Source organism: Ambystoma mexicanum, chromosome 9 (genome assembly GCF_040938575.1).
Source record: "Ambystoma mexicanum isolate Mex_15411 chromosome 9, UKY_AmexF1_1, whole genome shotgun sequence".
Classification (NCBI taxonomy): Eukaryota; Metazoa; Chordata; class Amphibia; order Caudata; family Ambystomatidae; genus Ambystoma; species Ambystoma mexicanum.
The window spans coordinates 731,900,368-731,927,930 of record NC_090931.1 but is presented as its reverse complement, the minus strand read 5'-3'; the positions used below and the strand labels follow the sequence as shown (position 1 = coordinate 731,927,930).

Below are 27,563 nucleotides of genomic sequence, written 5' to 3'. Positions count from 1 at the left end.
AGACATTCCACCGTGTCCCTGGCATACCCTTTCTATGGACTTCATCACAGACTTACCCTCTTGTTCCGGGTACAACACTATTCTCGTTATTGTGGATTTGTTTTCTAAAATGGCCCACTTCATTCCGCTAAAAGGCTTACCTTCAGCTTCAGTACTAGCCAGAGAATTCCTTGAAAACATTGTCCGGTGACACGGCTTCCCGTCGGTACTAATCTCTGATAGAGGAAGCCAGTTTATTTCTCACTTTTGGCGTAGTTGTTGTCGGTCAGCTCAAATCGATGTAAGACTTTCAACCAGCCATCACCCCCAGACCGACGGGCAAACCGAGAGAACAAACCAGACTCTCGAACAATATTTACGATGCATGCTACAACAGTCTGAAAGCAACTGGAAGGACATCCTTTGGATAGCTGAATATGCATACAACAATTCAGTTCATTCGGGAACCGGGAAGAGTCCCTTCTACATCTTGTATGGAATTCATCCTCGAACCTCCAACCTCGACCCACCTCAAGATCTTGGAACACCTGCCGTCGATCAGTTGCACTCTGTTATTACCCAAGCTTTCAAGGAAGTGACTGCACATCTACAACAAGCTAAAGAAAGGTACAAAAAAGGAGCAGACCAACACCGAAGCTATGCCCCTCAATACCAGGTTGGGGATCAAGTCTGGTTGTCCACCAAACATTTATCACTAAAAGGACCTCGCACCTTCAACCCCAAATACCTGGGACCATATTCAATTACGGCCATAATTAATCCAGTGGCCGTTAAATTAGATTTGCCAACCCATATGAGAATACATCCTGTGTTTCACGTATCTCTTTTGAAACCCATGCAACCTGGAACCAGACTGACCAGACCTCCAGAACCCATTCAGGTGAATGGAGAGCCCGAATTTGAAGTTAAAAACATTTTGGACTCCAAGATCATCAAATCAAAACTATTCTACCTAATCGACTGGAAAGGCTACGGACCCCAGGAAAGATCCTGGGAACCCTATGACTACGTCCATGCTCCTCGTCTAGTCAGGAAATTCCACCAAACCTTTCCCGATAAACCAAAACCCCCGGGGAGGACAAGTTTGGGAGGGGCCTTGAGGGGGGGTGCTGTCATGAGCGCTACTCCCGAGGAGACAAGACTGGCCCAGCGTCCCCGGAAGCAGGCTCATCATCCACACCCCCGGTTCCAGCAGACCCCTACAGGGGCCCTTTGGACCATGTCCTGGCGCCTCTGGCGCCAGGCTTATAAGGAACCACAGTCCCGACGCCATGGGCGCCGGGCTCATATTCTTAAAGTGTGCAGTAGTGATTGGGTGGACTTACCTGTGGCAGACCATGCTGCATACTCACCTAGAACAATCCAAGCTGGGTGAAGTCCCAGCCACTGGCTGGGAGGGACCAATCCTCTGTTACAGGAACTCTTTTCTTACCTGGGTGGGGCTGATGCTAATCCTCTGACACTGGAACTCTTTTCTTACCTGGGTGAGGCTGGAGGAAGAATACGCACCAAAGCACTTCTCCACTATTTAAACCACGCCCGATAGAATTCACGTGCTTCGCGTTATTCTGCAACAGCAGCAGGACGCTCACCGAGTCGGCTCCTGCATTCCAGGTCCAGACACACCCTCAGCTTCTCGAGCAGCAACCTGTGGACGAAGAAAAGGCACAGGAACATCTACTCACCAGAATTCAGCCACAAGAGTCCAGTCTCCGACAACCTGCAAATAAAGACATAAGGTTAGAAAACGGGCAACACGCTCGCAGCTGCGCTCGCTTACCTTATCCATCCGTGATCACACTGGAGTTCACCGCGGCCTTCGCTTCGGCAGCATCCCAGCACCTGGAAGACAAAAGGCATTGTTAGTGGTGTCCGAGCCGAAGGGTTCGCAACTCAGTTATACTTACGCACTTCTTCACGCGCAGCAGCGGCAGCATCGCCCTCAGCATTTCGGCATCTGAAAGAAAGGAAAAGACATTATTAGAGGTGCCCATTTTGAAGTGGCCACAATTCAGTAATACTTACGCGCTTCTTCACGCGCAGCAGCGGCAGCATCGCCCTCAGCACTTCGGCACCTGAAAGGAAGGAAAAGACATTATCAGAGGCGCCCATTTGGAAACGGCCACAATTCAGTTATACTTACGTGCCACCGCACGTGCAACAGCGGCGGCATCGCCCACAGCATCTCGGCACCTGAAAGACAGAAAAGGACATTATAAAAGGGTGCTCCTTCAGAAGCGACCTCAGATCTTCTATACTCACGAGCCTCTTCTTGCACAGCAGTGGTGGTGTCGCCAACAGCTCCTCGGCAGCTGAAGAACTATTACAAGCCACAAAAGGACACTGAGCCTAAACACTGAAATCATCCAGTGACGTAACTGGATTCCACGCGCCCCTGCACCAGAAGCAGGATGGAGAGCTTGGCTTTACTAAACCAAAGGTGAGAGTTCGTGGAGACCAGTCGAGAACCAAGAAGTGGGAAAAGCAGAAGATTGGTGGGAGAACTTATCCAACCAGCTTGTAATTACCCCTTTTTCTTCCACCTGCAGAAAACTCACCTTACAAGCCAGACAGTCAATATTCGGAGGTCCTGCCCAGAGCGTCTTCCGAGTTCTACGCCTCATCATAGTCATAGAAGCAACTGTAGCAGTCCAGTTTGGGTCAGCGCCTCCGTGGGAATCAGGTGAGCATTACAGTGGTATTAGGAAGCTCTGAGCTCCCGCCCCAAATTAAAGAACAGGGGGATGGAAATTGACCCATCTTGCTATCAGCAGACTTTGGTCTTGGGGGGAGTGAGATTGTTCATTGGCCCGTTGGTACGAACAGATATATGTTATTAGTTATTCGTACTTGTAGAAGATCATATGTTATCTTTAAGATTTGCATATTGCTTGTTATCAGCGTTGTTCACTAACCCGTCAAATACAAGACAATGGGCCTCATTATAACTCAGGCGGTCCGGAAATAACGGTGGCGGTAAACCTGCCGCCACTGTTGTTTCCGGACTGCCTGATCCCGAATCCTGCAGGCGGGAGGTCATGTTCCTGCCAGCTTTGACCTGGCGGGTTTAACGCCGCCCGCCTGCAGGCGGCCGAGGAAACACTGGCAACATTACGAGATGCTGCCGGTGTTTCCATGATCCCCATTCCCATCGAGTCCCATAGGACTCGATGGGAATGGGGATTAACACCATTCCACCTCCGTGATTCCTGGAAAACCGGGGTTGTAATGCCCCGGTAATTTCGGGAATCACGGAGGCGGAATGGTAATTCGAGTCCGGCGGTAACCAGGCGGTTTTACCGCCGCGGTTACCGCCGGACTCGTAATGAGGCCCAATTACACTTTATTACAGCATTTGCCAGGTTTATTGAAGTTCATGGGTTTAAAAGAAAATGGCAATATCTTAAACATTTAGATATTTTCTTTATGTTTAGTCCCTCGAATGATCACGAAAAAATATGAGCAATCTGAGATTAGGGATCTTATTTTTCATAATAAGTATTTTTATTTTCATGTTTTGAAAGTACAATGTAACAGGCAAAATTACTTTTTTACATCAATTTGTATTTTATGCGATAATACAATATACAAAGATAAAGTATTAAAAAGGACTTTGCACTGATTTAAATATAAGTACAGAATTTGCACATTAATTTGAAAACTAAACATGAGATAACATTGCTTGACAGGTGGGCACATGACACCAGCCCTAGATATGATTTTTTAAAAAACTCTAGGACAGTACATAGTTTCATGTGCAATCATGGGGCATGCATCTATATTTTAAAAATTCTAGCATTAGGCCTGATTTGCAAAGGAATTTTCAATGGAATTGCTTTTGTAAATCAGGCCCATTCTCTTTGATTAAAAAATCCCACCTACGAAAACATGTTCAATAAACATGCTTTTCCATGCATATTGTCCTAGGTTCCTTGTAGACATGCAGTCGCTCTTCTTAATCACATTTAATACTGCAGTATTTTCCAGAGTAGGTGAAATCTGTAACAGGAAGCTAGACCCAAGCTGATTTGGTTATGGGCTTCCTGCAAAACAGGGTAAAACAACCATGTTTACCATGATTGCTGCTGTCAACCATAGAATGCTCATAGTGTGATTTTGTTCCTTGGCTGAATATAAACAACAGTACAACTGAGGGAACTTAATAAGGCCATTCAAATGGAAGATCAAATACATATGTGTGAGAATACAGGGTTTATAAGGATTTATGGTGCCATGGGCTCCCTATGAGCAATATTGTTATTGTTTGTTAGTAAAATTAATCAATGGGCCTCATTTCACATTGAATATAAATTGCATGCAGGGGACCGCCAGTGTTTGCACTTACGTGCTGTCAACTCTCCAGGATGCAATTGTGAACATTCACAAGATGGAGGGAAACAGGAAAGAGTAAACTCGAGGTGAACTCTCTGTTACTCTTTCATTTTCCTCTACAGCAAGCAGAGCGGAGGTCTTCTCTCCCCATTTCGTGCCCCCCCTCTGCCTTGTCACTGCAGAAAAATGGGGTACAGGGGGAAACGGAGGTGTACAATCATTACACCCCACTTTTATGTCCCAATTTCCCACTACACCTTGTTTGAAATTAATGTGGATATATGTAAGTACAAGAGCTTGGAGTTCAGCAACTGTGCACAGATGCAAGACACACATTCTCCCCTGCCAATCAGAAAGCTAAACAAAAAATCACTATATATATATAATTTTTTTTAAACAGTGTACCTGCATGCTACTGCATGTATTGATAACTGCTAATGTGTTAGACATCAGTGGCCTTCATTTCAAGTCGGGCGGTAGGGGATACAGGGCACCAGTAAGGAGACCGGTGCCGGTAATCCCCTACCGCCCGATTCCGAGGTCCCGTAATGGGACCCGTAAGGTACGTTTGGTCGTACGAAACATACCTTACGGGTCCCGTTAGGGGACCAGGGCGCAAATAACAGGCTTGGCATTCGCGAGCCCGTTATTTGCGCGCTCCCCATTCCCATTGAGCCCTATGGGGGCTCAAATGGGAATGCGGAATGGTTTCTTCAATGGGGATTTACCGGTCCCTCCAGGGTCGGAATGGACCGGCAAGTCCCCATTGAACGACGCCAGAGGCGGTACCGGTATGGGAGGCAGCTAATTGCTCCATGGCTACCACCATACTCGGAATGAGGGCCAGTGTCTCCAAAGAAAGGATGCAGGTATATGATGATGTCAGATGCATAGTGATGGAAGGATTAGGACACTTCGAAGGAAGGACTTGGATGGTTACTGTACTCAACCCGGATCAGTGAAACATAGTGTCCTCATTGTGGCTCATATTTCATGATAGAAAGCCAGATCAATAGACAGATGGAGGGATAGATGAATGGAGAGATAAAAAGGGGGAGGGCTATGCAGGGTAGAAAGGAGTGGTGTGGGGTGGCTATGGTGTGGGAACAGGGATATGGAGGGACACCCCATTAAAAGAAAGAAGCAAACAATTATATGGCCAAAGTGAAATTGGCACAACAAAACAATCCACTTTAAAAATTGTGGTGATTGCACACATGGAATAATGTCTCTACTAAAATAGTGTTAGAACTCATGAAGGGCGTGTGGCGTTTCAGACAGAACTCACAATGAAAATGGGGACGGTCGCCAATTCGGATATTGCATGTGTCACGCATGAAGAATGCATGAATTGTATGGCAGAGGGACAATCAATTGCTATACTTTTGGTGGAATTACATATGAGTTAGATGTAAGGTGACCAGACGTCCAGGTTTTCCCAGGACAGTCTGGGGAAATCACCCTCCGTCCCCAGTTTTTTTCATTTTGAAACCCCATACAGGGTTTGCATGTTTGGGGGGCTACGGTAATTAAAACCGCAATTGTTTTTCACAACACTTTCACAATTTTGAAGTTGGAGGTTTGGCTCGAACCCCCAACCTCTCAGGTACAAGTCAGAACACTTACTGACTGTGCCACAGAGACTTGCGTGGAAATTATTGTACAACAAGCCATGTAATATCAATTAGAGCTAACGCTCTTTTTGAATTAACATGCTACGATTCACAGACAAAACTGCACAAATGAGATTATATACAGTTTATAGAAAGGAGAAGTGCTGGAAATATGGTTGGGGGTGGTTGTGGGGACGTGTTGGGGGAGGGGCGGTAATTGGTTGGCTGCGATGGGGTAGTTCCTCTTTTATGTTGTTGGCCGTCCCGGTTTTTTGTTTTGAAAATCTGGTCACCCTAGTTAGATGGGGCAGGCCACAAGAGGTCGCATTTTTCTCTGCACATTGTGTGTCGTTTCACCAAACCTCACCATGTCAAGCCAGCTCTACTGGTCCTCGGATTCTACTTTAGGTTTAGGAAACATACATACAACTTTATGTGGGTAGGTATTAGCAAGTTGCGTCTTTCCAGCAGACCAATTTCTCGCTATGATCAGATAGCTGACATACCCGATCATGCATTCACACAAAGTAACCGACTTGACATCAGTGCGCAGACTCAGGGCCCTGGACAGCAGCATGCCAATAACATCTGTGGCGCTGCCCGATGACGGGGCACGCACGCGGCGGCGTGACATTGCACGCCACCACGTGCAGTATAAGTAAACGTGGCGTTCCCGGCCACATCAGTGCGAGTCACGTCTTTCCAGCAGACCAATTTCTCGCTATGATCAGATAGCTGACAGACCCGATCATGCATTCACACAAAGGAACCGACTTGACATCAGTGCGCAGACTCAGGGCCCCGGGCAGCAGCATGTCAATAACATCTGCTTACCTAATTACCGATTTGACTAGAACTCAAAACGCTGTCACGTGGTCGGAAAAACAGAAAGATTCACTGCTAGGGAAAAAGGGCCTCACATTGGCACACAAAAAGTACAGGAAATTCTCTTTGCAGCCAAAACAATAAGTCATTCTATTTTTACAGATGCGCAGCAGGAAAACCATTTTACTTCTGGAGAAACAAATGCAATGTACAAACCGCCAGAAGGATCAGGGAGCCAGATGTGAGCAAAGTCGTACATGCGTATTCACTGACCAACACAGGCCAGGCATATGGTGTGTGTTAGAACACTCTCTTTTGTTTTTGGTCAGACCTCTTTCCTTAATTGTTTTGAAATTGCAGCAAAATACATGCTGCAGCTTAGAGTCTGGCCCGTGGAATTAAAGTGAACAAATACAGTTCGTGTTTAGACAATAATATTGAAACCATTTTGCATGCTAGTATTGTTGCACATTGATGCTGAATGACACATTGGATTTTTTTTTTAGTGTTGTGTTAAGTGGGATCCGGAATGGGGCTACCTGGCGAGCAATTGGATTTCAGAGTTTCCTTGCTAGCCAAGTCAAGGACTTGTGGGGCAGAGGACCAGCTCCTGAGAGAGCAAGCGAGGGCATTTCATGCTCTGTGACAACTTTGCCTCAGTCTACTTTTTGAGGCCCCCAGTGAGGGTGTCAACACAATTCTTCTCGCGACCATGAAGAGCACCAACTTACTTCACATACATGTGCCACTAATGCAGTGGTATTCAAACTGTGGGTCGCGACCCCCTAGGGGTCCGCGGGTGCATCCCAGGGGGGCCCTGAGAGCTCAGCATGAAAAAAGATTTTTTTTTTTTTTTTTTTTAGATTGGAAGAAATGGGCAGGGGTGGCCCACATGGGCGGGCTGAAGCATGAAACTGTCTCAGGCAACAATGAAAAAGTGGCCCACAGTTGTAAATGGATATTCATTCCTTTAGTCACAGACTGGGCCTCATTACTACTATGGCGGACCAGTAACAACGGTGCTGGTAAGCTACCGGCACCGTTGCTAACGTTCCGCCATAGTAAGAGTTGTGCTCGTGGGTGCTTGACAGCCCCCGCCAGGTCTGACCTCAGCTCGTCGGATGCACCGGCACCGTTATTAACGGTGCCGGTGCATCCGAGCTCCCCATTCCCATTTGAGCCATATGGGGCTCAAATGGGAATGGGGATCTACCGGCACCTTCGAAAGGGCAATTATCATGTCCGCCTAACTCGGCATGACCTAGTAATTGCCCATTCGCGGGTGCCAGACCCGGATGCAACTCCAGTGGCAGCCGTGCCGGTTTTACCGGCACAGCTACCGCCAGAGTAGTTATGACGCCCACTGTTTCAATAGTACCCAAAGGGGTGCTTTGTGTTAAAATGTAAGTAAATTGTGATATATTCAGCAACAATGGTCAACATTACTAACTGCATAGTTAAGTAACTCATCAAAATGGTCCACATTGGCCAAAATGGTGGCCCATTTTGATTGGCCCAAACTAGCATTTTACATTTTTGGTACAGGCATTGCCCTATAGGCCTGTCCGAGCCTGGCGGCTCATCCATAATGGCAAGAGGCGCCCACCCAGTGGCCCCTCACCCATTATGGAGGAGCTAAGGAGCCAGCCCAGTGAAACAGTGAGCACTCCCTCAGCTGCTTTATCCAGCTAATGGAGTGCTCCTGGGCTGGCTGAACTGTCAAAGGGAAACACTGTTTCCCTTTGACAGTTCAGTTTAGTTCCCCAGCCGCACATGCTCACTGAGCCATGCAAGTGCTGGGGCGTTTTGCTTCGCCAGCATTGCATAGCTCATTGGAAATGCTGGCTGGGGCACTGCATGTCTGTATGTCCGAGGGGGAGCTCCTGCGCCTCCTCGCACATACGGACAGAGCAGCTGGAGCAGGCCGTTTCAGCACCCACACACAGGCCAATGCAGAAGGTACGTTTATGTTCATTGTTTTTATTTAAACATGTGTATGGATGCGTTATGAGTGAGTGTATGGTGATGGATGCTCATGTGAATGATAGAGTGGTGGGATGGGGGAACCGAGGGACTATTGTGGGAGCACAATGGGCGGGAACCATGGGATAGTGATGGGAGCAGAGTGGGGAGAGCCCTGGGTGTGTGATGGGGTGGGGAGAGACCAGCGACTGGGTAGGAGTGGGATGAGGGAGCCCAGCGACTTTGATGGGAGCAGGTGACGGCGCGCAATATATACTGTCCATTTGGCATTTCTGGGGGGTCCCGACCTGCCCAAATTTTGCTCAGGGGGGCCCTGGCCAAAAAAGTTTGAAGACCACTGCACTAATGGTACTATCCATTTTTGTCGGATGGCAACTTCACCAAATTTCTTTTGCCACATTTTTGCTGCATTTTGTCTACCAAAACATGCAGCTGGAAAGTTGGGATAAGTTATATCGAAAGCTGGGGGGTGTGGGTGGTGGTAGTTTTTGGGGGAGGGGGGCTTCCCCACTCTTTGAGGTAAAACGAAAGCAGCAAAATCGGCCTAAAATAATTCAGCAAAATTCCCTTTAAGCAACAAATAAAAAGGTGAAGGTTCATAGAGCCCCCACTAAGATGTTTTTTCCTATCACCATCAACCTTAGAGCACATGGTAACCATGCGTGTGATGGAGACATGGCTGTCAAAGTCCTAAGCAAGTCGACTCCACTACCAAGGACATTCTGTAGATATACTTTAATTGTGGCCACAGCAAAGTCACCACAATTAAACCGACTAAACTGGTTAACTGGCAATTAAGAGGTAAAAGTTTGGTTGCCGACTAAACTATTTCCTCTTCATGATTCACACAAAGAACAAAGCCAAGCTGCAAGTTGGCATAATCAGTACCCGGTCTGTGCCACCTCATTTCAAACACCTACATGTCCTCCCAGGCCGCCATTTGTGGGGCATGTTAGCAGACACCGCGACATGGCCGGCCACAGCACAAAGGCCTCGTGCTTTCTGCCTGTATCATCCGTAACACCAAACAACTACCTGACCATGATTCTATGGTTAGCCCCCTACTAACACTGTACCCAATACATTCTAATGCACAAAAATAGTGTCCTTATAAATTGACCAGAACCTCGCCATCAACCAAGTCTTCTGCGTGATCTTTTTTAGCATGTTACTGCTTCTCGCCCCTCTCTCAGAAGTGCGGAGAACTTTGATCCACATCCATTGACATCCCAACTAAAAACAGTGTATTTAAACAAAGTAATGTTCTTTCTTGCCTCCAGAGGACCCACCATAAAAGAAAAACTTGATTCAGAACTCAAGTATTGTAAATATTGCTTAAATCCATTAAACTCCAGCAGTTACGTCTTCATTTCATTTGAAGTGAAATGCTTCATGACCCAAGTAAACCCAGCCAACATCAAAATGTCAATTTCAGAACCTACATAGCCGTGGAGCAATCCAATGGAAGTCCCAGAACACACCGGCTAAACGCTCCCAGTCCAAGAAGGATACAGCTCTGCAGCCGTTCACAGAGAGGCCCTTGCTCTCATCTCGGACACAAGGGATTGACAGTGATGGACATCGTGGTAAACAGCATAACAACACTGGATTGGTTGTCATCCACCTCAATACACCCGAAACTCTGCCAAGACGTTCTAAAAACATGTGGAACATACACAGTTCTTACTCATCTAAACCCAAGGCATTCTAAAAAGAGTACAGAAGTTACGATCTCATTTTCTCAAAATACAGGTGGCAAGGGACTTACATTAAAAACATCTCCGCAAACATCCCCAAAGGGACATGGATCTCCTCGCGTCAGTCGAGCACCATGTACTTCACCCACCACACAGAATCGCCAGAAGATACATTACAAGACTATTTTATCTTCACGCAGCCACATGTCCTGATGGTCCAATACTCTCACAAGTAATACAACATGTTCTGCCTAATATTAGATTCATGTTTCCCAATGTTATCAGTACTTATGTTTATGTCTACACAGTTCCATTCAGGATTATTACAACAACAAAAAAATTATTAAAACATAACCTCACTTCAGACCTGCCACAATGCAATCTCGCAAAGCTCAATATATTGCTGCTTGCTGAACCCTTGTGAAATCCAGTTGCAGACTAACTTTGGGCTCGTCTGGAATGAAAACACAGGGTGCTTGATTGATCAGCCTTCAGACTTCAGGCATTTGGGAGGTATTGAACTTGCTCCAGAAAAGTGAGCTGGCGGAACAGTGCCGATTTAACTATTTGTTAACTCATCCCTTTTTTTACAAAGTCTCTGCCCACTGTTTTCAGCCACCCCAGGTTGCTGCATCTTTTTTTGTTTTTTTTAATGTGAGGAGGCAACAGGGAGACTCTCCATGTTGCCTCACCCCCCCCCCCCCAAAAAAAAACGTTCCCACTCCCTCCCCTCCCCACTTACTGGCTGGACCGGAGTTTTGTGCTCCGGTCCCGGTGCTCCTCCCGCTCCCAGTCGTCACCATAGAAAAGGAAAAGGGACTTAGTCCCTTTAACTGATGTTGGCAACGATTTTTCTTTTATTTTCATTGGGAGATTGCCGTCATGCAATAAGCGCAGCCAATATCCTGTGAAAAAACAAACTGCTGCCCTCGCCGAGGCACTCACTTTGCTTGGGGCTGCCTCAGCTCGGGGTGGTGGGCCATTACCGGCCTGTATGCCCCCCTTCTGGGGCGTGATGGCTACATTCCATTTCGGAATTTCCACAGTGGGAAGCATGGCGATAACAGCGGCGGAAGATGGATTTCCGGAAAATGGCACACCTATGGGAGGGGGAAGACCCAATTACAGCCCCCCATGATCAAACGGCAAGGTGACTTCTGAGGCTTTTGCTTATATTTAAGGGGAACACGTTTGCGAAGTGGGATTCCTAAGAAACTGCCAATCTCTCCAATAGGTGGCTCTGCTGTGCAGAATCAGCACTCATAAGCTGCATTTAATAAGTACGAATGGCCAAAACCTTTTACTGTAGCAATAAGTGAGTGGGGAGGCCTTTTGAAATATGCTACTCCAGATGCCGGAGTCCTTCAATCCTTCTGACATCTGTTATTCGCGCTCCATTGAGAGGGTAATGAAAATATTTAGAAGCACAAGGGCTGTATATTCCAGCTATTACCAAGGTCAATGTATTGTTAGCCTTTTGTTATGGTTGTTTGAGACACACTTGGGAGGCATCCGATGTGGAAGCTGCATCGAAGCGTATGCACTAGTAGGAGAGGCCATCAGCTTTCTGCAAGCCAATGTGTGCTTGCAATCCACCGAACCTGTCACATGTGCCGCTCAGTAAATGAGGCAGTGGGAAAATTGCCACTTGAAAAGTTTGAGGAAACAGCCAGCAGCTACTCAAGCAAATAACCGTTTTGACCCTAGCATAGGCCGCTGAAAACCTGTGACTGAACCCAAGTGCATTGTGTTCACGTATTTATCTGAACCCTGGTGTCGGTTGTAAACACAATGCGCCTGAATGCTAATGCAGTTTGTTAACACCTGTGCCTGAATTTTACTGCAGGTTGGTTACTTCAATGCATGCACCTGAGTTCAAGTTGTTTACATCTGTGACTGAGCCTTAGCATATTGTGTTTACACCTGTGCCTGAAACTGAGTTCGGTTCGTTTGCATTCTTCCTCCTGATGACTTTGGCACTGCAGTCCAGGCGCTCGTTCTCTCCAAGCTGGACTATGGCAAACCTCTCCTGACTGCATGCCACAGCAGCACCATTGTCCCCCTGCAAGCCAAACCAAACACAGCAGTCAGACTCATCCTCCACCTACCGAAGTGTTCACACATCACCCCAGCTCACGCCCAGCTCCACTGGCTCCCCATAGCCTAGACAATTGCCTTCAAAGGACTCTGCATTGTTTTCAAACCCATCCACCACAAAGCTCCATCTTACCTTCACAACTAACTCAAGCCTATCGCCCACACAAACACCAGACAAGCAAGCCAGCATCTCTTACACATTCCACTCTACAATCTAACGTGCAGACAAAAGCAAGCATTTACCCAGTGGGAAACCAGAGCCTGTAACAGCCTACCTCTTCACATCCCCACTGCACTCTGCATCACAACTTTAAGAAAGAGCCTCAAAACATACCAACTTCCCCACACATATCCCTGTCCGTCCACCTCCCCTGCCACCACCTGTCTACCCTAATCATCCTATCCCACCCTGAACATATTTTGCAACTTCAGTTTCTCTTCCCACCTTTTCAAACGTTGAACCCTTTAAGGCGGTTCCAGATCCTGTGGTTAGGGCCAAATTCCAATAAAATAAATGGAATTAAATAAACCATGTGTCTTTGACTTGATTTCCCTATGGTGTTAGCTGGTTGAAGCATTGATTCCTCCGTACTTAGTGCTGTTCCATATATTAAAAAAGTCAATGGCATTTTTTACTACATACTAAGGGCCTAATTCACAGAGCGTTTTCCAATGGGGTTTTGCCATTATTAAACGCTCCTGTGAATTAGGCCCTTAGAGTTCGTGAGAATTGTTCAGTTTTATTTTATTCTGCTTTGGGTATAACAATGGCATGTTCATGAGGATTTTTTTCCTCCCTATTTGGCATAAGAAGTGGGACATTAGCATGTCTCTACTAGTTGGGTTGCAATGCCCTTGCTTGGTTATCCCTGTTTCTTCATGAGATGATGCAAATGACCCAAATCCTTAGACCCTGCTGGGAGAATATGTGTCACCAATAGCATCCGAAGAGCAGGTCCTTTGACCCTTCAGCTGTCCAACTCATAGAATCCAGCCCCTTGGGATCCAGTTATGCTGCGCCCTTTGACTTTCTCTCTAGTTGCTGTGTTGCGGCTACCAACCGGGTATGAAAGGGGCTTTCTCTGAGGCATGAAAGTTACACTTTTAGAAGGTTTGATACCCTTGATATCAGCTCCATGTACACAATTCTAGGTGCCGGGCAGATTTTCAATCAAATATGTTGCAAATGAATGTTGACTTAGTTGAAGTTTGGTTAATAGGCTTTGCAATAAAGTGCTCCATACTTGGCTAAAACCTAGGCCAAGGGTCTGCAACCTGCAGCACTCCAGTTGTGTTGGACTACAATCCCCATGATCCCTCACAATTGACTTTGCTGGCTAGTACTGATGGGAGTTGTAGTCCAAATCAACTTGAGAGATAACTGCTGATAACCCCTGATGTTCTAGGACAAGGGACTCATCACTGTATTGCACTTTGCCTATTCATCTGCTTGCTAATTGGGAAACATTCGGGGTGGCTGGCAGTACAACAGAAAGGACCAGAAAGATGGCAGGTTAAATGCACATTACTTGTCCAGAAGGAAATAATGTTAAGAGTCTGAAAGCGAGGCTGAAGCAGTGTGCTAGGATTCATTTTAGGCTGTGCAGGCTAGTCCCCTTCCAGGGTCATACAAAGAAACAGATCAACTCCAGCACTGAGAGTTTTTTTTAAAAATAATAAAAATAAGAAATTGCCTCCACAATATGTTAAGTAAAATAGATGTCTTTCGCTCTTGTGGTTCTGGTGTCAATGTAATATTCTAATCCAAATAATGGCATTAAACAGCTGCATTAAAAACAAAAAATCCACCTTCTTTCATAAATGATAACAACGGTACATCTGACATATATGTGAGTCCAAAAAACCCATGCAGTTAATTGGCGCTGTTCTTTTGTGTCTGCTTTGCAGCGATTTGCCCTACTGTCATTCCAAATGAATTGCATTGTTGATAGAGCAAACCATTTGTTGCAGAAACGTTGCACAGGTGCAAATGCAGCCAGTCCGTGGGCAAAATCTGCCCTAGTTCAAAATAAAAATAAAACAATGTTCTTTTAGGGCATGTCTTCGCCAGGGCAACGCTTGCCCCTGTCCTAGTCCTTTGACCTGGTGCAAACATGAAAGTGTAGGTTTTTTGCACTATTACACCTATGCTAAGAGTTTCTGTAGTATTGCCCTTCATGTCTGAAAAGTAGGACACTCGGCTTGCTTTATAAAGCGCTGTTCAATGGGATTGTGCCATTGCAAAAGGCTTCTGTAGATCAAGCCCTCAGATTCCATTGCAAAAGTCTTCTGTAGATCAAGCCCTCAGATTCCATTGCAAAAGGTTTCTGTAGATCAAGCCCTCAAATTCCATTGCAAAAGGCTTCTGTAGATCAAGCCCTCAGATTCCATTGCAAAAGGTTTCTGTAGATCAAGCCCTCAAATTCCATTGCAAAAGGCTTCTGTAGATCAAGCCCTCAGATTCCATTGCAAAAGTCTTCTGTAGATCAAGCCCTCAGATTCCATTGCAAAAGGTTTCTGTAGATCAAGCCCTCAAATTCCATTGCAAAAGGCTTCTGTAGATCAAGCCCTCAGATTCCATTGCAAAAGGCTTCTGTAGATCAAGCCCTCAGATTCCATTGCAAAAGGCTTCTGTAGATCAAGCCCTCAGATTCCATTGCAAAAGGCTTCTGTAGATCAAGCCCTCAGATTCCATTGCAAAAGGCTTCTGTAGATCAAGCCCTCAGATTCACTATTATTTACTTACGATTTGAGGATTTATTCGCAAAAAAGTGTTTGTTTTTGTGTTTCAATTGCAAATGCAAATGACAACGATCTCAGAATTTTCTGGAAGGGGTGATTCATGCAAAACAAGAGAGGTGATGGCTGAAAGGTTTGGAATTAATCCTTACCTCTAGCATTGCTCTGGGCATCCCTCAAGACCATCATTCTTTGCCTGCCAAGCCATTATAAAAGGCAAAGACCATATGCAAATCATCAGTGAGGAGTAGCTTGGGTCACTAGCTCCAGCAGGCACAGGACCAACGTCTGGGCATACCCGTCTCACTCGGGATGAAAGACTTAAAACAAAAGAGAAGCGACGGCTGGAAGGTTTGGAATTAATCCTAACCTCTGGGATTGCTCTGGGCAACCCTCCAAACCATCGTTATTCGTCTGCCAAGCCATTATAAAAGGGAAAAGACCATATGCAAATCAGGCTTGGTCCCACCCCAAAGGGGCAGTCCAGCCCGAACTGCTTGGTCACATACCCTCTGCATGAGGCCACAAGAATCCCCAAACATATTTCGGCCTTGTTGGGCCTCATCAGTGAGGAGTAGCTTGGGTCACTAGCTCCAGCAGGCACAGGACCAACGTCTGGGCATACCCGTCTCACTCGGGATGAAAGACTTAAAACAAAAGAGAAGCGATGGCTGGAAGGTTTGGAATTAATCCTTACCTCTGGCATTGCTCTGGGCATCCCTCAAGACCATCATTCTTTGCCTGCCAAGCCATTATAAAAGGCAAAGACCATATGCTAATCAGGCTTGGTCCCACCCAAACTGCTTGGTCACATCCTTTCTGCACGAGACCACACGCATCCCCAAACATGTTTCAGCCTAATTGGGCCTCATCAGTGAGGAGTAGCTTGGGTTCTCTAAGCTCAGCATGCATGGGACCCACGTCTGGGCATACCCATCCCACTCAGGGTGATTTACGCAGAACAAGAGAGGTGATGGCTGGAAGGTTTGGAATTAATCCTTACCTCTAGCATTGCTCTCGGCATCCCTCAAGACCATCATTCTTTGCCTGCCAAGCCATTATAAAAGGCAAAGACCATATGCAAATCATCAGTGAGGAGTAGCTTGGGTCACTAGCTCCAGCAGGCACAGGACCAACGTCTGGGCATACCCGTCTCACTCGGGATGAAAGACTTAAAACAAAAGAGAAGCGATGGCTGGAAGGTTTGGAATTAATCCTTACCTCTGGCATTGCTCTGGGCATCCCTCAAGACCATCATTCTTTGCCTGCCAAGCCATTATAAAAGGCAAAGACCATATGCTAATCAGGCTTGGTCCCACCCAAACTGCTTGGTCACATCCTTTCTGCACGAGACCACACGCATCCCCAAACATGTTTCAGCCTAATTGGGCCTCATCAGTGAGGAGTAGCTTGGGTTCTCTAAGCTCAGCATGCATGGGACCCACGTCTGGGCATACCCTTCCCACTCAGGGTGATTTACGCAGAACAAGAGAGGTGATGGCTGGAAGGTTTGCAATTAATCCTAACCTCTGGCATTGCTCTGGGCGAGCCTCCAGACCACCCTTCTTTGCCTGCCAAGCCATTACAAAAGGGGAAAGACCATATGCAAATCTACAGAATCTGCCCTTTCAACTTGTGCTGGCCCAGCCGCTCAGCCTCGAGAAGGTATAAGCAGGGTGTGTGCTGGGGGTAGGCCTACCACAATTCGGAGCATGCGCCTCTTTCGGTCCTGTTGCAGGGGAGAGTGCAGTGCCTACAGGGCTCTTGGCAGACTTCTAGCAGCATTTGAAGGCTCTGCATTGAAATGCTACTGTGAAGCATCAGGTATGACTCCCTCCCCCCCCAGGACACAGTGGGTGCTGGCAACTCACATGCATTCAGGTGGTCACTGCAGGCTTAGGTGTCGCGCTGTGCATGGAAGGGCTGCCTGCAGGGTCCCGCCCCGTGAATGCCCGTCCGGGATTCACAGTCAGGGAAATGTGACCGCAGATTGCGCGGTACAGTCTGCATCTCACATTCTGCAAACCATGACTTCCGCAAGGTGTTGCCCTACTATGATAACCATAAATGCGCAGTCATGCCTGCAGTGTCAATGGGAATCACTGGACCCCGCAAACATGCGGCAAATGTAAGGGCGGCCATTTTAGCTAGTAGTCAAGGGCTATGTCGATTGTGTGATGCCGCCAGCGCAGCTCTCCAGACATTTGGGCCCGAGTTACAACCCGTTTTTTCAATGGGATTGCACCATTGTAAAAAGCTTGCTTTAATGGGACTCAAATGTGCCTCCAGCATACACAAAAACAATTTCCATCACTTCGGATAATTTCCCATTAGTAAAAGCTGCCGAGTGCGAGACGATTTAATGACAAATGCTAGTTGTCTTTATAAGCACCACTGTCACCCTCTCCTCGAGAGCTGATGCGGAGCAAAGGGCATATTTTGAGTTGTAAACAAGCGCTTGGAGGGAATCGAAAAAAAAAAAAACTCCCTTTGCTGCAGAAAGGAAGAAAGGAAGACAGGGCGCGGTCGCTGCTTTCAGATGTGCACATCTGCCTATGCTTTAGACGTGTTTGGTAGATGGTTTTATACTGCCCCCTGGTGGTAGATCGAGGAGTATATTAAACAGATACACTGCAGTCTTCGTTCTTTACTTGATTCAAGCATTCGCCACGCTGGCAATTCTTTAATTTCTCTCCTCTTCCGAAGAGAGAATGCACATCGCAAAACGAGTGTCTTGCTTTTCCGTCAAAGTTCACAAATCGTGGAACGAGAGGAAGTGAACCAGTCGCTGGTCCTAGAGCTCAGTTTACTTCACTAAATGTCACATAACTAATGTGTTGTGTTTTGGAAGGTGTCTTGCTGAACCATGTGAAATGAATGTGTATGGGTCTGAAATTTCTTAATTTGCATACCCACAATGCATTCATCACGTGTCTTTGAACTGGAGGTGAGCATCCAGCTACTGGGTGACAGGTGTTGCATTTGTGACTTGGCTCAAATGACTTATTCTTCTTTCGCATTTTAGGTGTAAGGGTTTTCAAGCCTTTTTAAACCCACCATAACTTTGCTGCTGTTTTATACACTTTCAGCACCGCTCCAATCACAAGGGTGTCAAGACTGTACTGCACTGATGAGCCTTAATAAGACTGCTTTTAGTGATCTGCAGCCTTAAGACCCCTCTGCCATGGGTTGGTAAAGCCTTGCATAAGATAGCATTGCCCTGTAAGACTTACGACTCAGGCGGTAAGGGTTTTACGGCGGCGTAAACAGCGCCGACCCTTACCGCCTGAGTACGAGGTCCCTTAGCGCCATGGCGGACTTAACACCTGCTTTTAGCAGGTGTTAAAATCCATGGCGCTAAGGGAACATGGAGTTAATTACGCCACCGTAATTTACGGTGGCGTAATTAACGCCTTCCCCACTCCCATTATGCCCTATGGGGCAAAAATGGGAATGGGGAAGGGTAAATGGGGATTGGGGACTTACCGCCCCGCCAAGGTCGGAATGGGGCGGTAAGTCCGCCAACCACCATGGCGTAAACGTAGTTTACGCCATGGTGGTAAAGTCACGGCCCAGGCGGTAACTTACCGCCTGGGTCGTAATGAGGCCCAAAACTGTTTTCTTGAGCAAAAGCCTTAAATTGGGGAATTTGCATACCCACAATGCTCTGCTCATGTGGCTCGGAACTGGAGGTGAACTTCCAGTGATGGCAACTGGATTGGTTTTACCCTACAAAACAATTGCAGGCGCTCTGGCTTTTTAGACAGTTTTTCTCACAAAGTGTGCTGTATAATGCATTGAAACTTGGGAGGTGTCTCGGTAGGATAGCTCATGGGCAACGTGATCGCCTTGGAAGCAAGACGACACGGAGCAACACAGGTTCGATCCCGGGTCCGCGCTTAGAAACCTCTGGGTATTAAGTGCATTATAAATAAGCTATCATATCAAACACATATTTATATATTTTCCCTAGTGCAGCGTATGGCGTGCCCCTGCAGCAGCATGAATGTGTGTATTGTGCAAGCGTGGTAGTCAAGGCCAGCCCAGAGTGTGGCGGCACCCGCGATTTGTTGCCGAGCTCGGGTGCCCCTCCGCATGGCTCAAAAGTGGGGGGGGCACATTTCGTGCTAGGCCAATGAAAAATGGAGAGGTGTAAGTCTGTTTGAGGGGACTGAATGTGAGAGTGCGTAGAATGGCACGTCTCGTTGAATGGTTGTCGTGGTTTATAGTCACCTGTGTGCCTTTTTGAGAAGACTGTGACTAAGGACAAAGTGTGGGTTAGGTTCCACCCGTGCAGAGGATTTGGAGGTAGCTAGGGGCAGCGATCCCTACCACTATGTTGCTGCTTGTAAATGCAGGTACTTGCAAATGAAAAGTACCTATTCCTCCATTGTGTGCTGATTCCAGTGATGTGCAGTTGATGCTGTCAACCATGGTTTAGTGCAGTTTTGGGCAGCATTTACTTAGTTGCCACATGCTCCTGCCAGGAAAATGAGATAGGATCATAGAATATATTTTGGGCATTTTGCAGCCTGCTGTCAGTCATATTTGACTCTCAAATCTTTTAAGATATGTATTGGCGGGGGGAGTTGTGACAGGTGTTTATGGTGCTCTCCATGAAAGGAGGGAGGGCTACCCTCCCCCCTCCTGCCCCTTATGTCACAGAGTCACCATAAAGGAAACACTCTGCAAATCAGCTGAAGATGTCTTTGTAAAAACCCACAGAAAAATCCAACACAGACATTTTCTCTCTCTTTTCACCCACTGTTTATTTGAAAGTATTTGTTGCAATTACATATTTTACTATGCAAAGTACCTTTAAAAAAAGGATAGACATTTCGAAAGGGGAAATAAAACACGAGATGCACATGGATTGTTTCTAGCTTTTAAACCTTTAACATGTGAATCAGGTTGATATAGTGTGGGGGTTGAAAATATTATAATTTGTATCTTCCATAACTTTATGAGTGTATTTTGTAGTGCATAAATAATGTTAGCAGGAGCAAAGTAGATGTCAGATGTTAGCCCACTTCATCCTAGCATAATCCTGTACTGTCACTGCTAGCACTGCTTTGAGGATCATGGCCACACTCATAATGCTTTACCAATGTCCTCAACGTTCCTTGTCCTTTCAGGAGATGTGGAAAATGTCGCCTGCAAACAAGACGGCCAGATGTACATGAATCAAGATATTTGGAAACCCACACCATGCCAGATATGTGTCTGTGACAATGGCGCCATCCTCTGCGACGAGATCCAGTGCCCGGATGTGACCGACTGTGACAGGCCCACAATACCCTCTGGGGAATGCTGTCCGGTTTGTCAGAACACCGGTGGTGGCATACCCCCAGGAGGTAAGTAACACACCTCTTTTATGGCAGACTATTTTTAGATGCCCCTATGATCTTTGCCAGCAGGAAGCACACATTGAAAAGGCAACTGTGTTGGCTCTCCATTGGGCGGACATGTTCCCTAATTAATTTAGTTTTTACCATTACAATTTATATATATATATATATATATTTGCATATGCCTGCTGGGAGGTTTTTTGGAGTGTTACAACCGTGCAGGGGCTTGTGCGTTTTCTTTATATATATATATGTATGTATGTATATATATATATATATATATATATCAATTTTCTAAACATCATTCAAATACATTTCAAAATGTGCTATTAATAGTTTTTACATTTTCTATACAGAACATAAATGAGACACACCCGTACTTTAATTCGGGTCTGCATGATGGGTTGCTGCATTGCTTAAGGCACACTTGGTTAAGATGTTTTTGTGACACCAGGAGAGGTTTGATAGCTGAAAGTAACACATTCCTTTTCAGGCAGTTGTTTATGATGGCAAAATGTCTTTTAGAAACCACTGTAATATACCAATGAGAATTTAGCACTGATTATGCTGCTGGAGACTATGCATTGCTGCATATATGCAAGGAAAAAAGGCCAAGATCGATAGATGCTTCTCCTACAGATGGCCTAGCACCACCTCCATGAACCAAAACTAAAATGTCTCTTCGACAACAGCTGGTAAAATACATGCATTTACACTTTAAAAAAAAATAAGGTAGATACAAATAAGACAATATACTTTGTTCTATAATCTATGTCTCGACTGAATGCTGGCATACAAAGACAATGAAAGACCATTAGCTGCTAAATATCCATCATGCCAAGAACAGTATCTGCTGTGTTGCTCCCACAAAATAAATTCCTGGGTTTGTGAATGGGCATAGATTCAAATGCATTGCATAGTCCACTATCTAGTGATTGGCTCGCAGTATAACATTTGCTTTTCTGAAGTAAAAAAATAGGGCATCGACAGAGGCGCTCCTGTCACAGTGTCCTACTCTGTCTGTACAGGTACCGATGAACCTTCACACATCAACGTCCTCAGATTGTTTTTCTTCTGACATCATTTGGCAGTAAAACATGGAGCGTAGAGAAACCTTTTAATGACATTACACGTGCAACTGCCAATATGGACATCGAAGCACAGTCCCAAGACAGGACTTCTCGCTTCGACACAACCACGCCTTCGATGAGACGTGCAGTCGAGAGATTGGGGGCCACAGATTCATGTGTTTGAAACACTCTTACAGGCCTTGAGGCCTAGAGAATGTCCCTGTCCATTTACACTGCTTTAATTAGGGCAATGTTGATACCACAAGGCCCACATGGAAAATACACCTTTTGCATTTCTGCCCCAGTGTAATTCTAAATTTCTCTGGAGAGACACACATAAGGTGTGTAATAGTTGTCTCTCACGGAACCATGCTAAAGATCGCTGGTTACATGTCTTTATATCGAAACGTTTATAGCTAAACACACATATATCGAGTATTTCGTAACGAAAACCTGTATACTGAATGCATTTTGTTTTGTTTTTCTTTTTTTGGGGGCGGGTCAACCCAAACCCTCGTTTACCACCCTTAAAAACACACCCCAAACATTTCCCTACAAAAATCAACCCTTTACCCCACCCAATAATACATTTGGTATACAGGTTTTTGTTATAAAATCCTCGATATATGTGCGTTTCTCTATATACATTTTCGATATAAAGACTGGATACCAAGATCGCTCACAGGCATGCCTACAATTGAAACCAAACATTCTTAGGGAGCACCATCAAAAGCGCTGGGCCACATAGACATGCAAGCAGAGTCAGAAGTGGCAATGTCTGACTTTCAGACGCAGGTACTTGAGCTGGGGTAGCAGACATAGGGGCCGGCTCTGACCCCCAAGAGCCTAGCAAGGAGGCACCGTCGCAGAAAGCCTCGCAGCAGGTCCCCAGGTCCCAAGGCTCAACCTCAGATCGAGTTACAGAGCAGTCCCCTGGTGATCAGTAGACTGCTAAAACACACTCACATAAACAGGTACCAACATGAGGGTAGCCGAAAGAGAAGCACTGAGGACTCGACCTCGGTATGGAAGCAAACGGATACACAGTCCCCATGCCTAGCGGTGTCTCTGCTGACCAAGTTACAGACAAGAGTGGGACAGAGGTCCTGGCAAAACATGCACATACATGGAAGGGGGATTAAAACATATGGAGAAAAAAACACTCACTTTAGCTAGGAAAAGAAAACCTTTAGTTTTTTTTAAACCTTTATTTTTAGATTTTACAACAAATAACAATAGAAAACCACCCAATTGGGTGCATCAACAGTTGCTCCCCAGAGTCCCCCCATCACCCTCTACTTCCCCCATATTAGTTGCATACAAAGGATATTGTATCTTCGTGTAGTCAGGATCCTCTGCGGGCAGGACACTTGACAATGCCGCTCAGTAAGTCTGTTGGGATTGGGTTGACAAGGATTCATGATTAGAAAGAGATACTAGATAGAACATGTATGGACCCCTTATGTCGAGGGGGAGCGTGCATGCAAGAGTAATGTTCTGATGAACTCCGATTCCACGTCTTGACAGTATAGGATGTCTTTCAGCCAGTTCGCCAAAGGGGGGCTGGTACTCTTCCCCATGACAAGGCCACCCTCCTGCGTGCGAGTACCAGTAGGAAACCTGTGAGTTTCTTCAGCGCAGGGGAGATATGTCTCGTTAGCCCAAGGAGGGCTATGGTAGGGATGGGCGACGGGTCCTCCCCGATGATTGCAGCTGTAGTCTGCAGCACCACCATACAGAAATGGGACACAGCGGGGCATTCCCACGCTAGGTGAAGGAAGTTCGCTGCTGGAGTGCCACATCTCTCGCAAGAGGCCTCTGAGTCGGGACGTTGAATACATTTTTTAGCTGGGGTGTAAAATAGAACAGTAATACGAACGCAGAACAGCAAGCTTGCAGCAGGTGACATGAAGTTGGTGAGTCTTGGTGCCCGACCGCAAAAATATTGTGGGTACAGTTCCCATACACAATGTGGTAAGTCATACAGCCAACATGTGTGTCGACCATCTGGGTCTTCATGTAAGTGGTTTATCCACTTATAGTGATTAATGATCCAAGAAAAGTGGTCCGATGGGCACCAACCCTGATTCCATGGACCTTGCGCAAATAAAGTTGCCGTACAAGAAGATGATACAGTGAACCCGACAGATGTTGGATACAAATAGCTACTAGCTTGCAGGTCTGCTCCTATGAATGCCAACCCTTGGTTTGGATGTTCGACCATGGCTGGAAATAACACTGGATTTCTCTCCGCACTGTCGGTTTAATTGGCGTTCATACTAGCAGTCCTGCAATCCACTAGCTATTTGTATCGGACATGTCACGTTGGCTGTGTGACTTACAACACTGTTTACGGGAACAGTACCCGCAACATTTTTGGTCAGCAAAGAAATCATTTGCAAGCCAGCGCAGTGAGACACTGTTCATTCTAATTCAGCCTTCAATAAACCCATTCACCCGAGGGTGGAGAAGAAACATAAAGCAGTAGCTCTGACATGTAGGTCAAAGTGCCACTTGTCTCTGATTCGCTAGTCATCACCACAGCCAGAAAGAGGGCTAACACACCTGTATCAGCCCCAGAGTTTCTGCCCAGATTGGGTAAGTGCATGCGCAGCATTCAGTGTCAGGATTGCTCGTGCCACAGCCCTGATGTCAAGGTACACTAGAGCACAGTGGGAACATATGGAGGAGTTAGTAAAAGATATCGCCACAGAAGTTCAGGCATCTTTCCGTGAGATTAGGGCAAAAAGACACATGCCATAATCAAGAATACACTTAATGTGGCAGAGACCAAAGGGCAGCAAGTCGCAGCTGCAACTGTCATAATATGTCATTCCCGGCTAAGGGGAACAGGTTTAAAAACTGAAACACTAGCCACCCTAGTAGACCAGCCAATGGAGGATGCGTCTCTGTTTCCCAGGGGAGTAGATGAAACCTTAGAGAGGGTGAAAAAAGACCACAACAGTTGTCAGGTAGATACTTTCAGCCAATTGGAACATAGACGAACCGATGCTGGTTTTGGCCCAATAAATATTCCCAACCAGCAACCAAGTTGCAACAAACTCAGAGATACCACCGGCATAGGGGCACTCAGCAGCAACACACTTCTTTGCCATCCTTCCTAGACAGCAGCATAGAGCAATGCCCAGGGGAGAAGAAAACCTTCCAGAGAAGCATACTATGCCACTGAACAATGACTCCACCATTCATGTCCCCTCCCATGTCACCCAGTGTGGGGGTCACATAACATCATTCGCCCATGCATGGAGAGAAAAACTTCAGACCAATGGTTGCTAGACACAGTCACATGGGGTGTACTCCATAGAGTTGGAAGGAACTCCACCTTACCTGCATTTGTGCAACAGAAGCAAGCTGAAACACCATCAGAAGCTCCTACAAAAAGAAGCCGAGACTCTACTACAAAAGGGAGTCCTTGAACAAGTTCCTCCACACGAGGTAAACAAGGGAATTTACTCCCTTTACTACTTTGTGCCCAAAACGAAAAAAAACATAAAGTCCCGTATTAGATCTTAGACCAGCAAACAAATACTTAAAACCTCAAACATTCAGAATGACAAGACTAGAAGATATTATTCTTCTCCTTACATGGGGTATTCATGACCAGAAAGATGCATACTTTCATATTTTAATGTTTCCCGCATACAGAAAATACCTGAGATTCCGGGTGGGGAAATGTCATTACCAGTTCAAGATAACTACCTTTTTGGAATAGTGTCAACACCTTGTGTACTCACAGAACTGCAATCAGTGGTAGGGGTGCATATATGTGGGGAAAACATCCCGTCTTCCTTTATGTGCCGATTGGCTCAGAACAGGAGAGTCACAGACAAGCTGCATGTACAGCACTTATAGGACAGCTCACCTACTTTTCAAGTTGGGTTTCACCATAAATTAAACAAAATCAAGCCTGGTACGATCCCAGAAAAATAACTATTCCTAGAAGCCATTATAAACACAGAATGAGCCATTGCTTATTCCAAGTTTTCTTAACCAAAATCCCCTGTATTTAGACAGGTGTCCTGGTAATGGTAAGACAATTAATGAGATAATTATACATGAACATAGTGTACATGGAAGGTCTCAGGGGGCGGGGATCGCTCACATTGATGTCATTTAATCTCTGTCCGCTCTTCTGAACACTTTGCTCATGATTGTAAAGTTTGATCTTGGTAAACCTCTTTGTATCGTAGCCCTGGGTGATTTTAATGCAACATTGTCTTGGATGTATACTACAGTATGGGTTGTGGCATCCAATAAAAACAGATGCAGCTTAGTTGTAGATTGATACATAATACAGATGTGATGCCATGCCTCATCTGGTGAACAGAAATATTTTGCACCCCACAAAATGGCAAACAAAGTATTTCTGTGCACATAATCTGGATAATTTCATAGAAGATATGCTGAAATATGGATATTTAATAAAAAGTAACATATGTTCTTGTCTATTTTTCCTAGGCAGAGGACCCAAGGTAAGCCGCTCAATTATTAGCTATGTTTGTGCTTTGCCACATATAAGTTGCATCACAGCTTTTATAATAATGACTTAGGGATCTGGCCAAATGACCTCTGAATTGTGCGTGTGCCCTCTGCAAAATCGCACACATTTTCGAATATTTCATTTTAGATGCGACAAAAGAGAGGACCTGCATCACCTCACCACTTATATTCTCCCAATGTGAGAGATTTTTGAAAATGTCCATATTTTCAATTTTCAAATATAGAACTTTCTCACCAAAACTATAAATTCAGTTGGAAAGGTTGAAAAATGAATGTCACGGATCATCCCATAGAATTTCAATGGCCCTTCAATGCAGGTATCCTGAGCATGCCTTGGAATCCTGGAGCAAACGATAAACCTACGAGTAGCCTTCTTGATTCCATAGTCATATTGGTTGGTTTCTACTTCATCAACAATTTCCCATTAGTTGGGATCAGGGGTGTTGTTAGGTCTGGAAAAAACCAGGGCCTAAGCTAATGTTGGGACGTGCGGGATTCAGGGCTAGCTATAGCCTTTCGGTTGTAGTCCCTGAGCTTCTATCCAGGGCTACAACCAAAAGACCCGTGGCTATATCACCCTCAGCCCCCCCCCCCACCCCAGCAATGTTTTGGATGGGATGATGATAATTCATTGATATAAAAAGCTTGAATTCACATTCTGCTTCTACAACCTTAGCAGGAGCAAAGTGGAAGAGCTTTGTAGTGTGGCAGCAGGGTCTGACTGGGTGAGACGATTTATATGACCCAATATGACTTACTCACTCTGGTCTTCTACTTTGTCTGCAGCCTACTCTGGTAGTGTCACAAACAAGAACTTGCTTTGTTGACTTTGGAAGAATGGCATGGCATGCGTGATTTTTTTGTTTAAAGCCAACTGTATATGGCATCTCATATACAAAAACTAAAGGACCTATGTTTTGTTTTGATAACAGGGACAGAAGGGTGATCCAGGACAAATCCCGGCTGTAAGTATTCTCAGCATTGACCTTTTTCAACATCTAAGCAGAAAACCTTCTCCCTAATTACACAGACTTTCATAATGTCACTAAGGTTAGTATATGTTTCCAGTTAAAGATAGTTTTCTTAAGCTAAAAATGAAGAGTGAAGGCTCACAGATGAAGTGGTTAAAAAAGTAGGCCTCTTTTAATTTACAAATTCACCCCACATCATAGGGAGGATTGATTGCGAAATCACCCCTAGTGCCTGCCGGAGGCAATGGGGCTCAACCTGAATGCTTTGAAATGACAATAAATACATTTCCTAAGTGTCATAGTGGATGGAAATCAGAACTGTCATTCTTTTATGAAAATACTGCATGCACCGGAAGTGTTACTAGGC

General features: G+C 45.7%; 1 protein-coding gene across 1 annotated transcript in view; it reads left to right on the top strand.

The window, feature by feature from the left end:
- The window catches only part of COL5A2 (collagen type V alpha 2 chain), a 366,388-nt gene that overhangs the window by 132,762 nt on the left and 206,063 nt on the right, over positions 1-27,563 (top strand). Inside the window, exons 2-4 of the mRNA XM_069615629.1 lie at positions 20,422-20,640; positions 26,184-26,197; positions 27,158-27,190. Of these exons, the coding sequence (XP_069471730.1) occupies positions 20,422-20,640; positions 26,184-26,197; positions 27,158-27,190 (266 nt within the window). The remainder of the gene's footprint in view (positions 1-20,421; positions 20,641-26,183; positions 26,198-27,157; positions 27,191-27,563) is intronic.